Source organism: Macaca mulatta, chromosome 2, assembly GCF_049350105.2.
Source record: "Macaca mulatta isolate MMU2019108-1 chromosome 2, T2T-MMU8v2.0, whole genome shotgun sequence".
Taxonomy (NCBI): domain Eukaryota; kingdom Metazoa; phylum Chordata; class Mammalia; order Primates; family Cercopithecidae; genus Macaca; species Macaca mulatta.
The window spans coordinates 132,893,666-132,917,250 of record NC_133407.1 but is presented as its reverse complement, the minus strand read 5'-3'; the positions used below and the strand labels follow the sequence as shown (position 1 = coordinate 132,917,250).

General features: G+C 40.1%; 1 protein-coding gene across 2 annotated transcripts in view; it reads left to right on the top strand.

The window, feature by feature from the left end:
• The window catches only part of FRMD4B (FERM domain containing 4B), a 208,103-nt gene that overhangs the window by 19,806 nt on the left and 164,712 nt on the right, over window positions 1–23,585 (top strand). The window contains exon 1 of one of the 2 annotated variants that reach the window (XM_015130423.3): window positions 12,484–12,645. The exons of the other annotated variant lie outside the window; for it this stretch is intronic. Coding sequence (XP_014985909.1) covers window positions 12,619–12,645 — 27 coding nt within the window. The 5' untranslated portion in view covers window positions 12,484–12,618. Of the gene's footprint in view, window positions 1–12,483; window positions 12,646–23,585 lie in introns of those variants that run through there. 2 annotated transcript variants of the gene reach the window in all.

Genomic DNA, 23,585 nt, shown 5'->3' with positions numbered 1-23,585 from the left:
TCATTATTTTTAATAAGTGTGTATTCAATGGTGAGAATGAACTATAATTAATTTCATCAGTCTCCTACTGATGGACATTAAGTTGTTCTCAAAAATTTTTTTTTTTTTTTTTTTTTTTTTTTTTTTTTTGTGATACAGAGCCTCGCTCTATTGCCCAGGCTAGAGTTCAGTGGTGCAATCTTGGCCCATTGCAACCTCCGCCTCCTGAGTTCAAAAAATTCTCATGCCTCAGCCTCCCAAGTAGCTGGGATTACAAGCCTGTGCCACCATGCCCAGCTAATTTTTTTTTTTTTTTTTTTTTGGAGAGATGGGGTTTTTCCATGTTGGCCAGATTGATCTCGAACTCCTGGCCTCAAATGATCCGCCCCCCTCCGCCTCTCAAAGTGCTGGGATTACAGGCATAAGCCACCATGCGTGACCTGTTTCTAAGTTTTACTAAGACAATGCTACAGTAACCATTCTTATACATAAAACATTTGTGGGAGAATTTCTGTGAAATGAGCACTTTGAAATGATATTGCTTGAATTTGGAAGGAATTTGGTTTTCCAAAAATGTTGTACCGGCTGAGTGCGGTGGCTCACACCTGTAATCCCAGCACTTTGGTAGGCCGAGGCAGGTGTATCACTTGAAGTGAAGAGTTCAAGACCAGCCTGGCCAACATGGTGAAACCCCATCTCTACTAAAAACACAAAAATTAGCCAGGCGTGGTGATGTGCACCTGTAATCTCAGCTATTCGGGAGGCTAAGGCAAGAGAATTGCTTGAATTCGGGAGGCAGAGTTTGCAGTGAGTTGGGATTGCTTCACTGCACCCCAGCCTGGGCAACAGAGCAAGACTCCATCTCAAAAAAAAAAAAAAAAAGATTGTATTGATTTATGCTACTATCAAGTGAATAAGAATCTTTCTTGTCCACACTTTAGCTAACAACTTTGATCTATACCAGTCTGCTGGCCAAAAATATGTATTTTCTTTGTTTTTATTTTACTTCATTTATTAGTAGAGATGTCCAATTTCCATAACTTTCTTAAGGACCATGATACTTGGAATACTGGAGTTGTTCTTGCCCAATAACATTGGGGGAAACACATACTGTATTTTGTCACAGTATAAATTGGTTTGAGAACAATTTTAGAGCCAGACTTGAGAGCAGGTTTTAGTCTCCTGGAGAGTATTTGTCATCTCAGAGTGATATGGAATTTCCTTGTATAGTTAAAATAAGTTTATATAGAGCATTGCTGGTTAAAACCCAAGTGTCATAAAGATAGATGTTCACATAGCCTCTCTGTTATGCACTAAAATCTTAAGCTTTAGAAATGGCTGAGAATAGTTATTGCTTTTTATAATCACTATACTGTTTGGTTTCATACTGTGGTTTCCTCCTTTACTGTTTAGTGAATTTCAGCAATTTTGTTTTATCTCTTCTGTAAATGGCCTAAACTTCATTTAGATAAACTGAGAAGGAATCACCAAGGCCTTAATTTATTTAAAAAAAAAAACACAAGTGAGAAAGCTTGGGGTAGGAGAATAGAATGATGCGCCATTTATTTTTTCTTTTTCGTCTTAGATGCCCAGGGGTTTTTGAGCTTCTTTGGCCATCTGAATTCATATTTATTAACTTAAATATAATTTAAGCAGAGTCGAATTGTCTCAGTGAGATTTCATAGCCACGAGCGACCATGAAACTGTCATTTGTCTCATTTGGGGAGGCACCAGAACTGATTACTCGGGAGATGATTGAAACTGCGGATCCCATTAATGCCATGGTTATTCTGGAGATAGTGCCCTGAGGGTGAAGATGCATTGACCCACGGATTTGTTTGTGTATAGACTTTAACCAGAGCCAGGCTGACTCAGAGGCAAATTGGAATTGCTGCAGGAAGTTTCCCAATGATGTTTTTGTCATTTATTTTAGCTGCCCACTCACCACTGGCATACTGTTAGCACCCAATCTTCCTTCTGGAGGTGCCCACCAGGCAGATGGCAAAACAGCAGTTCCCAGCGCATGCTTCCTGCCATGGCCACCAAGGGGCCAGCCTGTCCTCTGTCTGTCCCCTGGTTCAGCTTGGCCAAACTTGCATGTTCCTGTCTTCTGAGTTTGAGCTAGAAGGACAGGATGTTTGGAAGTCAGAATCATCAAGGCAGCAACTGAGGTGGTGGGACAGGCAAGATAGTCACGTGACATAATTTGTCACTTTGCTCCCTGTGGGTTCTCTTGTTTTGTGTTCATTTTCTAAGCTTGATTTAAACATCCATTGTTTGCTTCTTTCATCCTGAGAGGCCTGATTTGGTTCAGGGATCAATATCACCCCCTTGCCCATATAACTTGGGGAAATACTGATTGGTCTCTAACCCAGTGCTTCCCTACTTACTCTCATGTCGTAGAATGCACAGAAAATGATAGTGTTTGTGTGGCACCTGGAGAAAATGGAAGAGGCTGCTCAGGCTGGAGGTGATCACTGAAGTGTCTCTGACCGCCTCCAGGGCTGAAAAGACCAATGGCTCAGTACACCGGTTGCCTCAGTACACTGGTTTTGAAGCTGTGGTTGAAGCTAGTCATGATGACCTTATTCCTCTCCCAGGGATTGGTTTAGGGTAAACATAGGACCCAGCCCTGGTCAATGGGGAGTCATTTCTTAAAAAGCTGTCTACTCTTAAAAATAGGCAGGGAGGCCAGGGGCAGAGGCTCATGCCTCCCAAAGTGATCCCAACACTTTGGGAGGTCGAGATGGGAGGATCACTTGAGCTCAGGAGTTCAAGACCAGCCCAGGCAACATGGCAAGACCCGTCTCTATTTAAAAAAAACCAAAAAACAAAAAACAAACAAACAAAAAAAACAAAAAACACATGGTAAAAAGAAGTGATCCTTTTTTCTGGAGTGGAGATGTGAGAGCTTCAAGGATGGCAGCTATATTGCAACCATGAGGGAATGTTACCTAAGAAGAATGTGCTGGGTGGAAAAATCGAAGAAGCCTGGGACTTTTATGGTATTGCTAATCTGCTGACCTCACCAACCTTGGCACTGCCCTACCTGGAGATACTGAGAATATAGATCCATATTATTAAAGTTATTTTCACTTTTTGTTTATTTTTTTACTATAAAAAGCATTCTGATACAATATAAGCTCAGGACTTGAAAGTCAGGACTTCCAGAAGAATTGTCCAACAACAACAACAACAACAACAACAAAAGTATTCAAAAATAAAAAACTTTTTAGGAAAAATATAATAAAAATTGGAGACGTGCTGATATAAGGAAAATGTTTAAGTTCAGAATAAGATGGGCAGGAGTAGAAGGAAATTGTTTAAAATTCACAGTTCTTTATTTTAAAAAGTATAGGATTTTTAAATTAACATGATAGTTTGGTTTTTTTGTTGTTGTTGTTTGTTTGTTTGTTTGTTTGTTTGGAGATAGAGTCTCGCTCTGTCACCCAGGCTGGAGTGCAGTGGCAGGATCCCGGTTCACTGCAACCTCTGCCTCCCAGGTTCAAGCAATTCTCCTGCCTCAGCTTCCTGAATAGCTGAGACTACAGGCACGCGTCACTGCACCCAGCTAATTTTGTATTTTTAGTACAGACGGGGTGTTACCATGTTGGTCAGGCTGGTCTCGAACTCCTGACCTCGTGATAGTTGTCTTAAACAGAAATATTTACCAGTGTCTCAGTGAAATGTTAGAGAACTGGAAAGGATTCCTATTAACAATTGTGAGAGGTAGAAGAGCATACAAGTCAAGAGCCTGAACTTTGGAGCCAAACTGTGTAGGTTCAAAGCCCTCATCTGCTACTTCCTGAGTGTGATTTCATGTAAGTTATTTAACCTCTGTATGCCTCGGTTTTCTCATCTGTAAAATGGAGATAATAAGAATAGTCCCGACCTCATACTTATAATAAACAGGAACAGAGTATGGCACATTTTAAGTACTACATAAGTGCTTGCTATTATTAATCTACAATTATCACCTACAATTAAACCTATACCTGTGCAAAAAAAAAAAAAAAAAAAAAAAAAAAGTCACCTAAGCACAAATGCTTCTACTACTTCACATTCACTAAAATAACTAAAATTAAGAAGACCTATAATACCACATTTTGGCAAAGATGTGTGATAACCAGATCTCTCATATATTGGGAGGGTAAATGGTATGACCTTTTAGGAAATTGTTTGGCAGTTAAACATACATTAATCCTATGATCTGTTAGCTCCACTCATGCACATTTATTCAAGAGAAATGAAAACATATGCATGTGCACACACACGCACACACATGCACGCACATACACAGCTTGTGAAAGAATATTAATAGCTTATTAGCTTCTAATACCCCCAAACTGAGAACAACTCAGATTTCCACTAACAAGAGAGGAGATCAATAAACTATACTATATTCATGCAATGGATACTACTCAGTGATAAAAAAAAAGAATGAATTGCTAATGCATGCAACACCATGAATGAATATTAAAAACATTTTGCTCAGTAAAAGAAGCCAGGTATTAAAAAATACATACTCTATAATTCAATTTGTATGAAGTTCTATAACAGGAAAAACTAATCTATTGTGATAGAAATCTGAATAGTAGTTGTTTTTGCGAGGTAGGGAAAGATTGGCAGTGGTAGCTTTCTGCAAATGTTTTATATCTTGGTGGGGATGTGGATAACATGGCTGTAATACCTAAAATACGTATTTTTATTATGCATAATTTATAGTGTAATTTTCTAAATGAAACAAACAGCAGTAACAGACAATGCCCAGGTTTTGAGTAGTAAATGCAAAAGATGAGCATCTTTTTATCCCAGGGAGCAAGGAAGCTGACAAATACTACTAAAATCATGTCACAAGGACTTGGAAATTGGCTTGAAGAGGCTCCCACTGGCCAAAATGGGCCAATCTGAATATCAGTAAAGAAAATTTTAAAAAAGAGAAAATAACTGTAATGGATTGAAACACATAAATTATATTTAAATGCATATGTTCATAATGACAAAATACATTTTGACCACCCTTGAAAGTACCCAATTCATTATTTTGGAAACTGGCAAATAAAGAGTCAAACATTTTCTCTGCCTTTCTTGTATGAATTATACTACTGGGTAACCAATTAATAGATAAGGAAAAAAAATCTCTCATTATAGAAATATTCTAGCTAGTAAGTAAGGGATAATAGAATTAGAAAGCCATCATACTGCAACCCCTAATTAATTAAATGATATAGCTATTGAGCATTAGCAGCTGCTAATGTCACAAAAAGAAATGGCCCTTCTAATGAAAAAACACAAGTGGTGATCTATGAGATAGTATTGCCAAAAAGATCTAACTGAAATCTGATAGAGCCTTGGGACTCAACCAACCTACAGGAACCATAGTAAACAGAGGAACATCTTAAGTGATACCAGGGGAATGCAATCAGCAAAACCTAGGTGGTAGGAGAATTTACAGGATTAACAGCCTAGTTTCTTCAACAAATAAATTGCAATGAGAGAGAGAGGAGAGAAAAAGAGAGAGATGGATGGAACAGGAACCTGTAGGTTAACAAAGACCTGAGGAAAATATCAACCAATTGCAAAATGTGGAGCTTTTCTTTTTTTATTTTGATTCAAACAAACTTGGGGAAAAAAGACATTAATCAGATAATTGGATATTTAAAGACTAGATATCTGATGATATTAAGGAATTTTTGTTAACTTTTTTAAGTATTTAGAGTTATGTTTAAAAAAGAGTCCTTATCTTTTATATTGAATTATTTACAGATGAAATTAGTTACGTCTTGGTTTTGCTTCAAAATCATACATACAGGAGGGCAGAAAGTAGGTGAGAATATAAATGAAACAATATTAGCCAGGTGTTGATAACTTAAAACTAGGTGGAAACATGGGAGGTGGTTATTACACTGGTCTTTGACTTTTTGTGTGTACTTGAAATTTTCCGTTATAAAAACTTCTTTGTTTTGGCTTTAAAGGAATACAAAGGGAGAGAGAAAGGGGAAAACAAAACAAAAGGCCAGGTTCTGCAGAAAGACAGGAAGGAAATCTAACAGAATGCCTGAGTGTTAACCCCTGGATGCATTCCACCTTGTCTACAATGGCCAAATGGAAAGGCCTTGTGTAAGAGCATGGGCCCTGGGTTCAAATCCTGTTCTTCTACCCCCAACTGGGGAGACTTTTGCTACCAGACATCTCAGTGCCTCAGTTTCCCATTTGTAAAGTGAATTTCAAGAATGAATTTTGAAGACCCTTTTCATTTTTCCAAACACAGAGATGAGACTCAATTTTACAAAGTTTATGTGCGTCACCTAAAAAACTGCACGTCCCTTATGGTAAAACCAAGTCAAAAGTCATGGCCTTCATCCTATGAAACAGATAGAAAAGAAACCCCTACCATGCCTGCTTCTCTCCCTACCTCTTTTCATCTCTGTTTTTCCATTTATGGTTAAGAAAGCAAGAAAATTTGCCTAGCACAAAAGTTTTCCCTCTTTTTCTGTCTAGAGGGGAATATGAGTAATGAACTTTTCCATCAGGTTTGTTTTTCCTGGACATGGTGCACCCCCTCCAGCTGCTAAAACATGTGATCCTGAAGGAGACCTTAAATAAACTTAAATGTTCCTTATCGGTCAGTCCCAGTTTGTACTAAATTATGAATTAATTTTCTGTATTTGGTACTTTTCCTTTTTAAACAGAAGTTCTATTCATTCAAAATATTAATTGAGAACTTTCCAGGTTCCACATGTTATAGCCCTGAACAAGGCAGAAATGGTCCTGAACCCAATTATTCCTGTGACTGGCTCTTTCCTGACCTCCAGTCTTAATTCAGGAGCTCACTCTCCCCAGACAGCATTCTCCACCCCTCTTTATCATGTCTTCCTGCTTTATTTTCTTCCTAAGTCTTGCTCTTATCTGAAATTACCTCATTTATGAATGAAATTATTTTTTGTTTCATGCCCCCCTCTGGATACCTCTCCTGTTCACCACTGTTCCCCCACCGTCTCAGAAAAAAACAAACAAACAAACAAAAAAACAGATTTATTTGGCTTATGGTTCTTGGAGGCTGGAAGTCCAAGAACATGGCACTGGCATCTGGCAGGGTCATCACATGGCTGAAGGCAGAAGGGCACACAGGTTCGTAGGAAGAAAGAGGAAAAATGTGGGCTGAACTTATCTTTTATTAGAAACCTACCTCCATGATAACTAATCTACTACTGTAATAATGAATTAATTCATTATCATGTCTTAAAGGTCCCACTTCTTTTTTTGTTTGTTTGTTTATGAGGCAGGGTCTCACTGTGTCACCCAGGCTGGAGTGTAGAGCGGCACAGTCTTGGCTCATTGCAGCCTCAACCTCCTAGGCTCAAGTGATTCTCCTACTTCAGCCTCCTGAGTATCTGGGACTATAGGCACATGCCATCACACTTGGTTAATTTTTGTGTTTTTTGTAGAGATGGAGTTTCACCATATTGCCCTGGCTGGTCTCAAACTCCTGAACTCAAGCAATCTGTTCTTGGCTTCCCAAACTGCTGGGATTACAGGCATGTGCCCCTGCCCCCCGCCCCCTGATCTGGCCAGTCCCATCTCTTAATACTGTGAGAATGGCAATTAAATTTTAACATGAGTTTTAGCGGGGACATTCAAACCATAGCACAATGCAAAATGAAAATGTGGGATTCCCTGTTCAAAAATGATGAAGAATTGTGAGACAGCAGAACACTAAACCAAGCATGAGGCCCTTCTGAACATTGAATCCTGTGGGTGTACATAGGCCACACACCCAGCTCTGATGTCCAATACCTGATAGGCGTTCAAAACAATAATTACAAAATTATTTTTTTAAATAATTTTTTACAATTATTTTTAATTGTAAAAATTTAAATATTTTTGTAATTTTGTAAAAATAATTACAAAAAAGAAAATTTTTCTTAAATTTGCAATGAATGCAAATTTAAGAAAAATCATCAGGTATCCAAGAAGCTCTGACATACAGATTGATAAAAGATTAAAAACGGAAACCAGCATGTTCGTGAAAGGAATGTGTAATTCCTCAATTGCAGAGTTGACTATGAGGTGACAAATAAAGTGATTACTCTTCTCTTTTTGAGAGATGCCAGGTCCAGGCTGTAAATTTGTCGAAGGTCAGAACCATGGTGTTTTCATCTTTGACTTCCTTGTAAGGCCTCTGCATGTATTTGATGCTCAAGAAATATTTGAGCCGAACTGAACTGTTTCTAGAGGCTGAATTAGAGAAAGATGAGAAGTTATGAGGAAATATTTTTTTCTTTAGTGCGAACCTCACTAAACTTAGGAAGAGATGAGCTGGTCTTAAAGTTTGTCCTCTTACTTTATGACAAATGGTTTAGTTCTATGCCCGGCCATCAGAGTTTTGGAAAACTATAATACATTGCTTCTGTTGCAATTTTATGGTGCGTCTGGCATTCATTCAGTTTGTGAAATGTTCTGTGATGAAAGTGATACTTTTGTGATAAAACGCAAAGCTTCTCTTAAAGATAAAAGTCGGGATCCTGCTTCCACATATTTTTCCTTAAACTGGTGAACATATTTCCCTTGTTCCACCCTCACAGTCAATGAAAGCCGCCACAAAGTCACCAATACATATGTACAAGCTCACCAGTTAGGTGATCATCCAACTGTGTCACAATTTGTATTTTATAGGCACAGTTTCACATAGAAGCTCATATTTCATTTGGACCTATTCCAGGATACAGTTTCATTTTCAGTGGGACTCCTAAACATGGCTCCCCAAGTCTACATTCCCGAATCCCAGGTTAAACCTTGCCTTGTGTCTGGCTGCATGGCAGAAGGCATTTGGAAGAACATTTGTTTCAGGTTGGATATAGCATCAGCTTTGCCACTGTCCTGTTCTGGTCTTTGAATGCCAGTTATCTGGGACCCCTTCTGATTTACCGATTGCAAAACTCCTGTCTGATACCCCACTCCTGCAGGAATTATCCATTTCCTCCCATTTCCTCAAGACTGAATCCCTGGCACCTATGCCCTTGTCCCATCTTTGCTCCTAAAGCCCCACCAAACTCCCCAATCCTGTGTTTATAAGCACCCACATTCTCGAACAGTGTTGGTCAGTGGACTAATGGTGTCAGATTCCAATTATCTTTTCTCACACAAACTGATATATTAGATAGGATCTTTTTGTTCGCAAATAAAGTTTTGTTTGAAAATCAGAACTAGCTTGAGCAGAAACGGAAATTATAGACTCAGTAACTGAAAAAGCCAGGGAATGACTTCAGGTTCAATGGCATTTAGTAATTCAGACAATGACATTGGAGTCTGTCTCTCTCCAACACTTCTGTCTGGCATGAGGTTTCCTGGTAGCCCCAGACTCTCATCCAAGCAACTTTGTAACTCCAGAACAAACAAAAACAGAGATACTTCTTCTCTGATCCCTATAACTAATGGGTATGGGGTGTATTCGTAAGGGTTCTCTAAAGGGACAGAATTAATAGGATACTATATATAATATATATTATATTGTATGTTATATGTTATATATAATATGTTATATATTATATTATATGTTGTATGTTATATAATATGTTATATATTATATGTTATGTTATATATATTATATATATATAAAGGGGAGTTTATTAAGCATTAACTCACATTAACTCACATGATCACAAGGTCCCACAATAGGCTGTCTGCAGGCTGAGGAGCAAGGAGAGCCAATCCGAGTCCCCAAACTGAAGAAATTGGAGTCTGATGTTCGAGGTCAGGAAGCATCCAACATGGGAGAAAAATGTAGGCTGGGAGGCTAGGCCAGTCTTGTCTTTTCACATTTTTCTGCCTGCTTTATATTCTAGCCACACTAGCAGCTGATTAGATGGTGCCCACCCAGATCAAGGGTGGGTCTGCCTTTCCCAGCCCACTGACTTAAATGTTAATCTCCTTTGGCAATACCCTCAGAGGCACACCCAGGATCAATACTTGGCATCCTTCAATCCAATCAAGTTGACGCTAAGTATTAACCACACATTGGGGTAGAGTGATTTTATTGGTCAGTCTGGAATCACATATTCATCCTCTTTATATGGGGATATGGGGTTCCCCCCAACCCCCAGTTATTTGGATAGTGTCCCCATAGAAAAGCAGGGATCCTGTTTCCTAATTTTTTTTTTTTTTTTTTTTTTTTTGAGACGGAGTCTTGGTCTGTCATCCAGGCTGGAGTGCAGTGGCGCGATCTCGGCTCACTGCAACCTCTGTCTCCCAGGTTGAAGCAATTCTCCTGCCTCAGCCTCCCAAGTAGCTGGGAAGACAGGCATGTACCACCACACCTGGCTAATTTTTGTATTTTTAGTAGAGACGGGGTTACGCCATGTTGGCCAGGCTGGTCTCAAACTCCTTACCTCAGGTGATCCGCCCACCTCAGCCTCCCAAAGTGCTGAGATTACAGGCGTGAGACACTGCGCCTGGCCTCCTAATTTTAATACTCCTGATAGACTCCCATCTCTATGTGTTCTCACACCATAACCTGAGCTTGCCCAGCCTCCTCCCGAATTTGATCTGTCAACCTTCACCTGGCCCTCAAGCTGCCCTGGCCTCCTGGTTTTAGCCTTGCCTAATCTAGCCCATCTTGCTGCTGAAACTGGCTATCAAAATTTTGATTGTCCTTCAACAGTGAAAACATTTTTACCATACAATCAGAAATGTCCCACTAGTTCTCTCAGTTGACTCTCCAGCCCAGTAAGAAAAGGTACCATGTATTGAGTTTTTACTGTTATATGTTAACAAATAGAAGGTTCTCTCAAATAAAGTACTATAATAATTCCCCACCTTCCCAACGAGAAGACTCAGAGCAAATGTTTTGGGTTAACCTATATAAAAGTTTAGAAATGTATATGAAATATTAGAAAATTTACTCCTTATAGTAGGAGTGTCATAACACTTGTTATGCAGGTTAATAACTGGAGTGATTTCTTTCTTGATTGAATAATTTTATTCAACTTCTTCACGTGCATCTGTGTGCTGGCACTGAAACAAAAGTCTTCTTTGAGTCATCCTTGTATCACAGCACAGCATCTCCACTTCTGCCCAAGTTGTTTGAGCTATATAGCACTTCTTCAGTCTCCATATGTGATACTTTTCTGGGAATATCATTGACCAGCCTTTTTTTTTCCTTTTTCCATTTATCCTATAAGTATATATGCATGAAATAATGTTTAAGTAACTTGTTTCTTCTAACATCCAACCCCTCCAATTGGGAGGTCACGTGCTCACAAATAATTACTAAATCTGTATTAAAGGTTTTGCCTTTTCTCACCTTTTCTACTGATATCATCAAGTGATTTCTATTTTCATCCAAATTTGGCATTGACTGAAGTTGTTACAGGCTGCCGTGTCTTCCCCAGACAATATATTGTGGTCATAGTAATTAGAGTCTTTGCAAGGATTTGAAGATAAAGCTGCTCCCTGGTTTCTGAGGGATTAACATTTTGTGGGGGTAAAGGGAGGTACCCCACCCTGTATTTAGATACCTGTGGTATCTCCCAGGCAAATTCTTTGAGCTTTCCATGAACTATCTCTTTTAATTCCCCCAGCACTCCTGAAGGATATCAGGATTTTTATCTCCATTTTACAAAGGAGGGAACCAATTCTCAGAAAGATCAAGTAACTTTCCCACGGATATATACAGCTGTAAAACACCAGGTTTCTCTGACTCTAGAGAGTCTTAGAGACTTAGTCTTATGGTTTGTTCTTAACCGTACCATACTCTTGAGCAAAATTCCAGACTGTTCCTTTTTTCAGGTGGGAGGAGCATGATACCCTGTCACAAGCTTTTACTTAATCATTCTTTTTTTTTTTTTAAAAAGTAAATTTATTATTTTTCCTATATTCTATATGTTTTTCTCTCTTCCTTCAAGCATAATGTATTTTAATTATTTCCTATTCACTGAATGACTTTAATAGTAATGATTTCATTAAATGCAAATGGTGAAATGAATCTTTTCTGAGACCACATCACTCTGCCAAGATTTTCTGTTGTGGCTGGCATCTCTGATTAATTTTACTAAGGTTGTTCCATGGAATTCTGAGTTTCTTTCTGAGTGGAAAAGCTGTTGACATCAACTGGCTGTGAGTAGCAAAGTTGAGTTAAATATTATTTTTATTTATATTCATTAAATTCCCAGCCTCATCCAGAACAAGCGTAGAACGAAGAGCCGAAATTGAAGTTTAGATTTGTACATGGCATTGCCTATCTCTGAATAATTGCCCAAACTAAAGCTTGCATTATCAATGAAGTTTAGAAAACAGTAGATGACATTTCATCATGTTTTAAATGTGTAGTAAAGAAAGCCTTTGAGTGGCCAAAAGAAATAGCAGAAGTTTTTCCGTTGTTTTTATTTTCCCATTTCTCCCGTGACTCATATTGAAAGGCTTTTGTTTCTAATCAAAGCAACAAACAGTATGGTCATTTCCTTGAGATTATATGGCAGCGGAAGGCGTCGGGGGTTTTTAAGTTCCTACTTCCACTGGTTTGTAGTTGGAGAAAATGCAAGCACATGCGCGCACGCGCACACACACACACACAGCACACAAGTCACACAAGTGCTTAATACGTGTGTCTTTTGTCTTAAGCACTGTCTTCAGTTCCTTTAAATGAGCCGAGGTCATGATGGTTCAGAGGTAAGAATGATTTTTTTATGATCTTCCAACTGCAGACTGTGTAACGGTGCTTCTTCAGCTTTAACTGGCATTTCATAGCAAAGTCTTGGGCAGATTTTAATATTGTACTGGGGGTGGACTAATCTAAGAACTAACATTGCAGAACCCAACTTGCAGAAAAGGAAATTACAAGAAGTGTTTATCTTCACTCTTTTGAAGGAATTACTTTTTCCAAAACGGAGTTGGATGTGCTCTGTTTGATACCTAAGTGAAGATGGTCCTTAAAGACGCCCATCGTCCAGAGGGTTTTCCTGTCATTGTTTTAATGCTATCTTTGCTCCTTTAAAGGTCGTGAAAGGCTGATTTCTTATTTTGCTTTAGAACTTTGGCAAATATGAAGTATGTAATTCCACCTCATCACCCTTTCTTCTGCTCCCACCACTCTCTCCTTTTTTCTACTTTTTCTTTTTTTTTTAATTTTAAGAACTTGAGTTTCTTTATGGATGTAGAAAAGACAGAGAGAGGGCAGGAACTGTGTCAGTAAGCAGCACAAAAATGCTCTTTGATTTATAATTGTTCATCGTTTCATCAGCAAGATGTGTTTGGGGCCTTCCCTGTTTTTGTGAACACTTGGCAACAAAAATTCTGTGGTGTCTTAGAGCTCATTAGCAGCCCCCCTGAAAGGATCCTTTGATGTGGGTCCCTGTTTTGCCTCCAGAAAGAAGAAGGAAAATTGAATTTTGTCCTCCAGTCTAGTTTGTGGTGAGGATTCTATGTGATCAGAATTCAGCAGCTCAAGATAGAAACCTCGGAAATGCCATTTTTGGGGACGGCTTCCAATTAATTAATAAAACTTTTATGATTTGTCAGAGGAAGTCCTACATCCTTATTAAAGGGAAGGCTTTTTATCTTTCCTGCCTTGTAATGTGGTTATGGTAAACTCATTAAGTCCAACTCCATGTGGCCATTTTTCTTCCCTGATGGGTAGATGTTGATGGTGGAGGGGAGGAATATCTGGGTAAAAAACAAAGGAAATTATCTCATCCAGTAGACTGCAAAACTCTCGGGGATAGAAGGAAGTCTGTAGAGGAAGTGGGTAGGATTGGGTAGAGAAGAGAAAAGTCAAAGAAATTAAATATATCACAATAGGAACTGGAATAGCACCCTTTTGCCATAATATAACAACATAATAGTGTAGCCTTAGAAATGAGTCCATTATCTCTAAATCAGTCCTATCTAAAGGTATCCAATATCTGAAGAAATGGAAAAGAATATAATCTTATCCAAATGCAGTCCTGTGACCTGGATTCTAAGTGGTATTATGGTGACCTAAAGCCTCATTATAAATGATCCTGTTCTTAAGATTCAGGCCATAGAACCTCCTGAGAAGTAAGACTATCTAGTTATGCAGCCCTTTCAGGGCTCAGAAATTACAGCTCTTAGCAGAGGGTCTAAAATATTCCCAGACATACCACGTTCCACTCCAGAGCATACTCTGTGTGTTCCACTGTGTTCAGTCCTACATTTGGAGTATGCAGGGAAGATGTTACTACTAGAATGGAGGTTCCTGCAGACAGGTAGAGATGTGGAGAGAATTCCCAGTAACTATCAGGAGGCAGGGTGATGGGTGGTGGACAAATTTTATTGGCTGAGCAGAATTGTTAGATATATTTATGCCATGGAACATTTCCAGAAGAAACCTTGTAAGTCACTTTGTCCAATCTCCTCATTCTGTTACTGGAGAGATTAAAATCCAGAGAAGATGAGGAATTTTTCTAAGACTTCCTATCCCATTAGGGGCAGGGCACAGCCTGGATTCTGGATCTCCTGAGTTCCGAATCTATGCTCTGTCCACCCTTTGTCTTTTCTGGGCCAGAGGATGATTTTGCCTAATTTCCAGCATCTCTGAATTTCATGCAGCAAGAATTTCTTTTCATGGGTGCGTGCATCTTGGAATAGAAAGGTGAGAGCTGCATCCAAATGAGATTCTGCTTTCTGTTCTGCATGGCTTCCAATTGCTAGCAGAAGCCTGTGCACAGGTGCACAAATGACCCCAGGAAAAGAACTATATGTCTTGTCTCTTATCACAAAAAGCTATAGTGCTAGGTAAAACCATAATAAAACACTTTCTCTTTGTTTCAAAAATATTGTGACAACCTGAAAATCTTAGTGAGTTCTCAGCCGAGGCCTGTCTTGGGATCATAATTCAAGTATGAGTCCCTGAGGTAGATTCTGTCAAGCTCCAATTAAGACTTTTTTCTCGCTTAATGTTGGAAAACTAGAAACATTTTTAAATGCAATATTTTCCTAAACTGGAAAAGTAAACCTGAGTACAGGTAAACTATACATTAATGTATGTTTATGTGATTTGGCAACGTTGAACAATCAATTTATTATTCCAATAACAGCAATCTAAGAAAAGGAAGGTGTTGGGCATATTCCCTGTATACTTCACATGCTTTTTTTCTTCCCCCACTTAGAGGAAGCTTTTGTAGATGGGGCTGTAAAGGTATGCACACTTCCGTTGTCTTGTATTGGTTTATTTTCTCCTTTGGTTTTCTTTTCTTCTTTCCTTGTAAATTGAAATGAACAATTCTGCAGACGTTGTACTTACTCTTTCAGGAACACATTTTTATACTATCATTTCTATTAGGTGTTTCTAGATTCAGGTTTTCTAGTCAGGAGGGACAGTAGTCCAGAAGCTGGTCTTCTATAAAGGAGAATCTTTATCCTATACAACAGTATGGTGCAGCTGAAAAGCCCAGTAGACAAGAGAGAGAGAATTGGACTCCAGGTCTAACTCTGCCACTTACTGACAAGCTATGTGGTCTTGGGAGCTAATTTTTCCTATTCAGTCCTCGGAATCCACATTGATGAGTGAAGGGATTAGACTAATGCTGAGGCTATTTTTCAGCTTAGAAATGCTCTGTAACTCCTAATTATTTGTAGTCATTTCCCTATTACCCAAATATATTATAGCTCTATCTGTCATTCTGTTTACCTCCATCTCTCTCCCTCTTTCCCTTCCTTTCCTCCCTCCTTCTCTCCTTTTTCTCCCCCTTCTTTCTTCCTTTCCACTGATATTCTCCTTTTCACATAGAAAGAAATTCAGGGCACAGGCTAAAATGGCCCAGATGCCTGTAGAGCCACTGGCAGTATATGGGTAGGGACAAACTAAGTAAGGCAAGGTTGGAAATGGAGAAATTACTCATGCCACTAATTGGAGTCAGACATTGAGATGCTGTCTAGGAAGAAATCAGGATCTTTGGTAATGGATGCAAGTCTTAGATTGAAATTTGACACTGGCCCTTGGATTCCAAATTATTTAAAAGTCAACACATATTCTCTGGGTATGTACTGTACCAGCAATGTGTCAGACTTGGGCTTACAGAGGTGAATAAGAGGCAGCCACTATACTTATGAGGCCATGACCAGCTGGGGAATATAAATAGGAATTCTCCAGTGACTCTCTGTAGCTCCTACAAGCTTGACTTTTAGTTCATTTGCAACTCATTCTTGGGGAGTATAGAAACTGTTAAGACGAGCCGGGTGTGGTGGCTCATGCCTGTAATCCCAGCACTTTGGGAGGCTGAGGCGGTCAGATCACTTGAGACCAGGAGTTTGATACCAGCCTGGCCAATGTGGTGAGACACCGTCTCTATTAAAACTACAAAAATTAGCCGGGCATCGTGGCACGCACCTGTAATCCCAGCTACTCGGGAGGCTGAGGCAGGAGAATTGCTTGAACCCAGGAGGCGGAGGTTGCAGTGAGCCAGGATCGCCCCACTGCCCTTCAGCCTGGGTGACAGAGCGAGACCCTGTCTCAAAAAAAAAAAAAAAAAAAAAGCTGTTAAGACAAAATGGCTGTAAGTAGTGGAGTTTAATTAATATGATTTTTAGGTCAAGAGATTAAATTGACAGGGGTATATCCAGGTAAGAATTGAATAATGTGAACTAAGACAAACAAACAGTGACCCTAAAGCATTCAGGAGTCCACGGTTAAAAATTCTGTTTTTGATAGGCTCTATCCACACTAAACAGACAAAGAGAGGAAGTGTCCAGAGTGGAGTGTTAGCATGAGGCTTTGCATGTAAATCCTACTTTGTCATTTACAAACTGAGTGACCTCCCCTCTGGGCTTCTGATGGGGGTAATTAAAACTACCTTTTCAGCCTAATGCAGTGGCTCATGCCTTCAATTCCAGCACTTTGGAGATTGAGACAGGAAGATCACTTGAGGCCAGGAGGTCAAAACCAGCCTGGGCAACATAGCAAGACCCTATCTCTACAAAATTTTTAAAAATTAGGCAGGTGTGGTGGTGTGCCTCTGTAGTCCCAGCAACTCAGGAAGTTGAAGCAGGAGGATCGCTTGATCCCAGGAGTTCGAGGCTGAAGTGAGCTGTGGATTGTGCCACTGCACTCCAGCCTGGGTGACAGAGCAAGACCCTGTCTCTAAAAATAAAATAAAATATTTTAAAACTACCTTTTAACAAATCTCTCCCTATCCCTTCTTCCCCCACCCTTCCTAGCCTCTAGTATTTGTTAAAGGATGCAAAATTACAGCTAGACAGGAGGAATAAGTTCTAGTGTTCTATAGCACTATAGGGTGACTGTAGTTAGCACTAATATATAGTTTCAAATAGGAGGATATTGAATGTTCCCAACATAAAGAAATGATAAATGTTTGAAATGATGGGTATACTAATTACCCTGATCTAATCACTATAGATGATATAGACTATTATCAATTTAGAATTAAAACTACATTTTAATGTTATTGAGGGGGTTAGAGCTAGCATCTGGCACTGAAGTACCTAATAAGTGGCAGTTACTTTTGTTTAATAATATTATCATACAACTATCCCAAATATGGCAAATGATGACAGTGGTGTCATAAAAATATTTAGACAGGATCAGAAGATTGAGTGTACAAAGTAATGAATGGGTAATCTTTTTTCAGGGCCTGTAATGTTCATAATAATATAAATAGAAACCAGTTATTCATTAGCCCACATCCGAATCTCTCTGCATCTTGACAGTGTCTGGATATCCCATCGGCGTTCTGTCATTTGGACACATGAGATCACTTGACTCTGCACTTTGTCTGAATTTCACTGGGCAAAAGTTCACAAATAAGTAATCACAGTATGTCCATTGCAGACTTTGGTCTTGCCTTCAGGTCAAGTGTTCATCTTTTTAAGGACCTGTTTCTCAATCACTTTAAGGACATGGACCGAATACAAATCTGGGTCCAGGAAGTTATAAAAAGTCTTCCTGGAAAGATTCTCATTAACATATTTTGCTTATGTTTATGGGGGGAAGTATTTGCAAGCTTCTCTAATGTCATTAGTAGACCTGAGAGAGGTCACAGCTTAAGAACTACAGCCCTAAGTGAGCTGTGTGTATCTTTCAGAGAAATGGTGAGAAACTATTTGGCCTTTGTGTGTGATGCCTGTCTTAGTCCATTTTGTGCTGCTACAACAGAGTAACTGCAACTCAGTAATTTATAAAGAGCAGAAATTTATTTTTCACAGTGTGAGGCTGGGACATCTAAGATCAAGGGGCTGGCACTCAATTTGTTAAGGGCCATCTTGCTATATTCTCACATGGCAAAAGGCGAAAAGGCAAGCTTGCCAAATGCTGCATGAAGTCTATTTTATAAGGGCTTTAATCCCATTAAGTAGAGAGAGCAACCTTCAAGGCTTAATCACCTCCTAAAGGCCCTGCCTCTTAATACTACAGACATTGGCAACACCTGAATTTTGGAGGGACTACGAATCATAGCAATGCCCAAGAAACAAGGTTTTCTGGAACTCTTTAGCATCTAACTGTATTTGAGCCTGCCAGAAGTGTGGTGTCCTGTAATTGACATGGGCTCTATGGAAGGTATTTAGAATGTAAGAGCAAGCTTTGCCACCTCCACTCCTGCAGCTATTTATACTGTTCCTCTGGGAGCAGGAATCATACCTTTAGCAACACCAGGTGCAGAGAAGGCAGATTCCCTCTTGGTATTTGGCCTTGTGTTGAGTTGAGAGTGAGGTCATTCTAGTGGGACCTGAAAGTAATTGCTGTATTCACCATTAGAACAGTCATCTGGCTTTAGGGGATTCATCTGTAAATCTGCAGAGATTTTTTTTTCAGTAACCGCTGCATTTGAGTTGGAAGAATAGGAGGTTGTTCGTGGTAACTGCACATCTCCTAGTGCCCACCTTGAGATGCAAACAGCCCTCTTCATTAGAACAAGGACTGAGGTCCAAGGAGCCTCACTCGTCTTGCTTTACAGTATTCTTTTTTCCTTCTTTTTGAAAGAAACCATTGATCAATCAGTGATCTTTTAACTACTATGTATGAAAAAGAGTGCCATGGTGTCTTCCCAATTTTTGTAAAATGAATATGCAACTCCATTTTTTATTTTTTTATTTTATATGCAACTCCATTTTTAAATTATTTTTCGCAACTCCATTTTTTTTTATTTTGCGACTCCATTTTTTATTTATTTTTTATTGAGTAGCCTCTTTTGCAAAGTGCATGCTATAAGCTGAGAGTACAGTGGTTAGCAAGACAAAGTACCTAGAGGCAGACATTAAATAACAAAATACATCATTATTTAAACACAATTGTGAAAACTGATGCAACAAAGAAGTATAGAGAACTAAAAGACAATTAAGCTCATAGTAAGAGCTATGGAACCCAAAACTATTCGAAACACTCTGTGCGCATCAGCTCACTTAAACCTCATACTGTGTTACCTCCGTGATGCAGATCAGGAAACCAGGTAACAAAGAGATGAAGTCGTCTGCCCATGGTGGTGACACTGGCAAAGCATCTAAGCCATGATTTGAACCCTGGGTGGTCTGACTGCAGGATCTTCACCCATAACCACCGCACGACGGCTCCTATGAAAACATGACTTTTAGAACAAGATCACATCCTTTGCAAAAACATCGATGGAGCTGGAGGCCATTATCCTTAGCCAATTAATGCAGAAAACCAAATATCATATGTTCTCACTTATAAGTGGGAGCTAAATAATGAGAACACAGGACACAAAGAGGGGAACAACAGACACCAAGGCAAGGGTAAAGGGTGGGAGGAGGGAGAGTATCAGAAAAAATAACCATCAGGTACTGTACTATATGCTTAGTACCTGTGTGATGAAATCATCTGTACACTAAACCCCCATGATGTGAGTTTACCTTTATAACAAACCTGTACATGTACCCCTGAGCCTAAAAGTTTAACAAAAATAAAAAACAGAAATAATGACTTTTAATCTATGTTTTTAGAGATGAGTTGGGTTAGTCAGGCACTTTCCCCACCCCCTCATGCCTTGAGCTAGAAAGGAGATCTTACAGAGGAAGGCAATGTGGCTGGGGCCCAGGGAGTAAGAGGAAATTAACACAAGACCAAGGGAAGAGTGGGCAGGAACCACGCAGTGCAGGGCTTGGTAGGCCGCCTCGGGGATGGGAGCTTTTTTCTGATTGAATTAGGTTCAATCAGAACCTAATTGGTTGGCTCTGAAGTTAAACTGCCCCGTCAAGAATCCTCTCTCAGGGGGACCTGCATGCCTGTGATATGAAGCCACTGAAGGGTGTTCTCCTGAGCTGGCTGGATTATTTCACATCAATTTAATATTGTGGATGTGGAGAGCAGGCTGCCTGGGGATATTTCATCTGTTTTGCTGACTTGTCCCATGGACGTCTCTCACAAGTCAAAATGTTTTCCGCCTTTTTAGAGGCCTGCGGGACTATATTTGCCTTTTTTGTTTTCATTTTTTTATTATACTTTAAGTTCTGGGATACATTTATTTTTCTTAATGGTTCATGTAGCTACATCGTTCCTGTGACAGGTTCAGTAATTAATAGTCATCATGGTTAACGCTGAGTGCCAGGCACTGTGCTGGGTGCTTTCCACGAATTCTCCTGTTGCCTTCTCAATTCTGTGGGGCAGATACTGTCATTATCCATATTTTTCAGATAAAGAAACAAACTAAAAGGGATTAAACGAGTTGCCCAGAGTCCCACGGGCTAGTGTCAGAGTTAGGTCTCGCACACAGGCTTTCCTGATTCCAAAGTCCATGCTTGACTCTCTAGTGTCGCCTTCCCACATGTGGAACTTCTTATTTTATGGATGCAAAAACTGTCCAAAGTTAATGATAGAACTGATTATAAAACTCAGGTTTGACATTAAGTTTCACTTTCTAGGCCAATAGTTAAATCTCATAAGAAAAAAAAAAAATAAAGAAAATGAAAGGAAACTGAACAGAACACCAGGACCTTCACCATGACCTGAAGCAGGCTTGCAAACATGTTACACTTTTACCCGCCCACAGACCAGCTGAGTCAGTCACACTGGCATAAATAGAGGAATCTAAAGCAAATGGCAGGGGGTGTGTAGGGATCTGTGCTTGGATATTAACCCATGAGGAGTCTGGGAGAGAGAACAAAGGGGCAGAGAAGAATAGTTTTAATAGGTATTGGGTGCTTACTATGTGCCAGGCACTGTGCTAAGTTATTTATAGCTATTCACTAATTTGGTTTTATTGGTGTTTTTTGTTTTTTAGCTTTTATTTTAGTTTCAGGAGTACATGTTCAGGTTGGTTCTGTAGATAAATTGGGTGTCATGGGGGTTTGGTGTACATATTATTTTGTTACTCAGGTAATAAGCATAGTACTCAATAGATAGATTTTTGATCCTCACCCTCCTCCTACCCTCCACCCTCAAGTAGGCCTTGGTGTCTGTTGTTCCCTTCTTTGTGTCCATGTGTACTCAATGTTTAGCTCCCACCTACAGGTGAGAACATGCAGTGTTTGGGTTTCTGTGCCTTTATTATTTTGCTTATGATAATGACCTCCAACTCCACTCATGTTATTGCAAAGGACATTATCTCACTTTTTTATGGCTGCGTAGTATTCCATGGTATATATGTGACACACTTTCTTTATCTGTTCTACCATTAATGGGCATTTAGGTTGATTTCATGTCTTTGCCATTGTGTTTGTTTGTTTTTGTTTTTTGAGACAGTCTCACTCTGTTTCCCAGGCTGGAGTGCAGTGGCATGATCTTGGCTCACTGCAACCTCTGCCTCCCGGGTTCAAGCAATTCTGCCTCAGCCTCCAAAAGTAGCTGGGATTACAGTCATGTGCTACCACGCCTGGCTAATTTTTTTGTACTTTTAGCAGAGACTGGGTTTCTCCATGTTGGCCAGGCTGGTCTCGAACTCCTGACCTCATGTGATCCACCCACTTCAGCCTCCCAAAGTGCTGGGATTACAGGAGTGAGCCACCACACCCGGCCAAGCCATTGTGGGTATTCACTCATTTGATCCTCACAGCAACCTTATGAAGTTGGTCATGTTTGCATGCCCATTTTACAGATGAGTACCAGTGCAAAAAGCCTTTTGGATTATTTCTCATTCTTCCATTTTTGCTTCACCCACTCCAGTCTGGTCTCCTCACAGTAAGCAGACTTATCCTTTATAAATAGCCCCAGATTATCTTCTCCATGCCGAAAAGCCTCCATTGGCTTTTTGCTGCATTTGAAACAAACTGTATACTTCTTACTATGGCCTACAATGCAGTGCATGAATCTAGCCCAGTGGTTTCAGACTTCAGCAGGTGTGAGAGTGACCTGGAAGGCTGTGAACACACAGATTGCCGGGTGCCACTCTGTATTCCTAACAGGCTCCAGTTGATGCTGCTGTCAGTCCTAAGACCACACTTCAAGAACCACTGATGAGCCCCTCATTAACTCTAAGCTTGTCTCTTGTTCTCTCCCTCTTGGTGACCAAGCTCCAGCCACATTTGTTGCCTTTTCTTTTTCTTCTTATATTGTGCATTCTCCATAGGGTGACTTCACCCCCAAGGGAAGTTGTAATTGGTTTTTGAGGGGTAAAGAAAATCTTCGGTATTAAAATTTCAGCCCTTCAAAACTCAGTTCTCAGCGGGGTGTGGTGGCTCACACCTATAATCCCAGCACTTTGGGATACTGAGGTGGGCAGATCACTTGAGGTCAGGAGTTCAAAACCAGCCTGGCCAATGTGGTGAAACCCTGTCTCCACTAAAAATATAAAAATTATCTGGGCATGGTGGCATGCACCTGTAATCCCAGCTACTCAGGAGACTGAGGCAGGAGAATCACCTGAACCTAGGAGGTGGAGGTTGCAGTGAGCTGAGATCGCAGCCTGGGTAACAGAGTGAGACTCTGTCTCAAAAAACAAAAAACAAAAAAACCACAAGTCTGTCCTGCCCAGCAGATAAGATATAAAGTATATCTGTGGTATTAACATTTCATGGGGGAGGAAGGTATTGGGGGGAAAAGGTGCCTAGAAAGGCTCCTTAAGAGTGCAGTTATGGGGCCAGGTGCAGTGGCTCATGCCTGTAATCCCAACACTTTGGGAAGCCGAAGTGGGCAGATCACAAGGATGCAAAAATTAGCTGGGCATGGTGTTGCATGCCTGTAATCCCAGCTACTCAGGAGGCTGAGGCAGGAGAATTGCTTGAATCTGGGAGGCAGAGGTTGCAGTGAGCCGAGATCACGCCACTGCACTCCAGCCTGGGCAACAGAGCAAGACTCCATCTTGGGGGAAAAAAAAGTGCAATAATGAAAAAAAAAAAAAAAGTTATGCAACAATGTCTTAACCCAAGTATGTTCTGCCTCAGGGCCTTTGCACTTGTGGACCTCTGTCTGTAACATGCTTTTCTCAGATCTGCCAAGGCTGAATCCTCATCGTTGCTATTTCTGACTAAATGTTGCCTCCTCAAATAGCCCTTTCCTAACTGCTTTATTTATAGCATTTTAGAGAGTGTCTCACTCTGTCACCCAAGCTGGAGTGCAGTGGTGTGACCATAGCTCATAGCTCAGGGCATAACTCGTAGCTCACTGCAGCCTCAAACTCCTGGGCTCAAGTGATCCTTCTTCCTCGGCCTCCAAAGTGCTGGGATTACAGGTGTGAACCACTGAC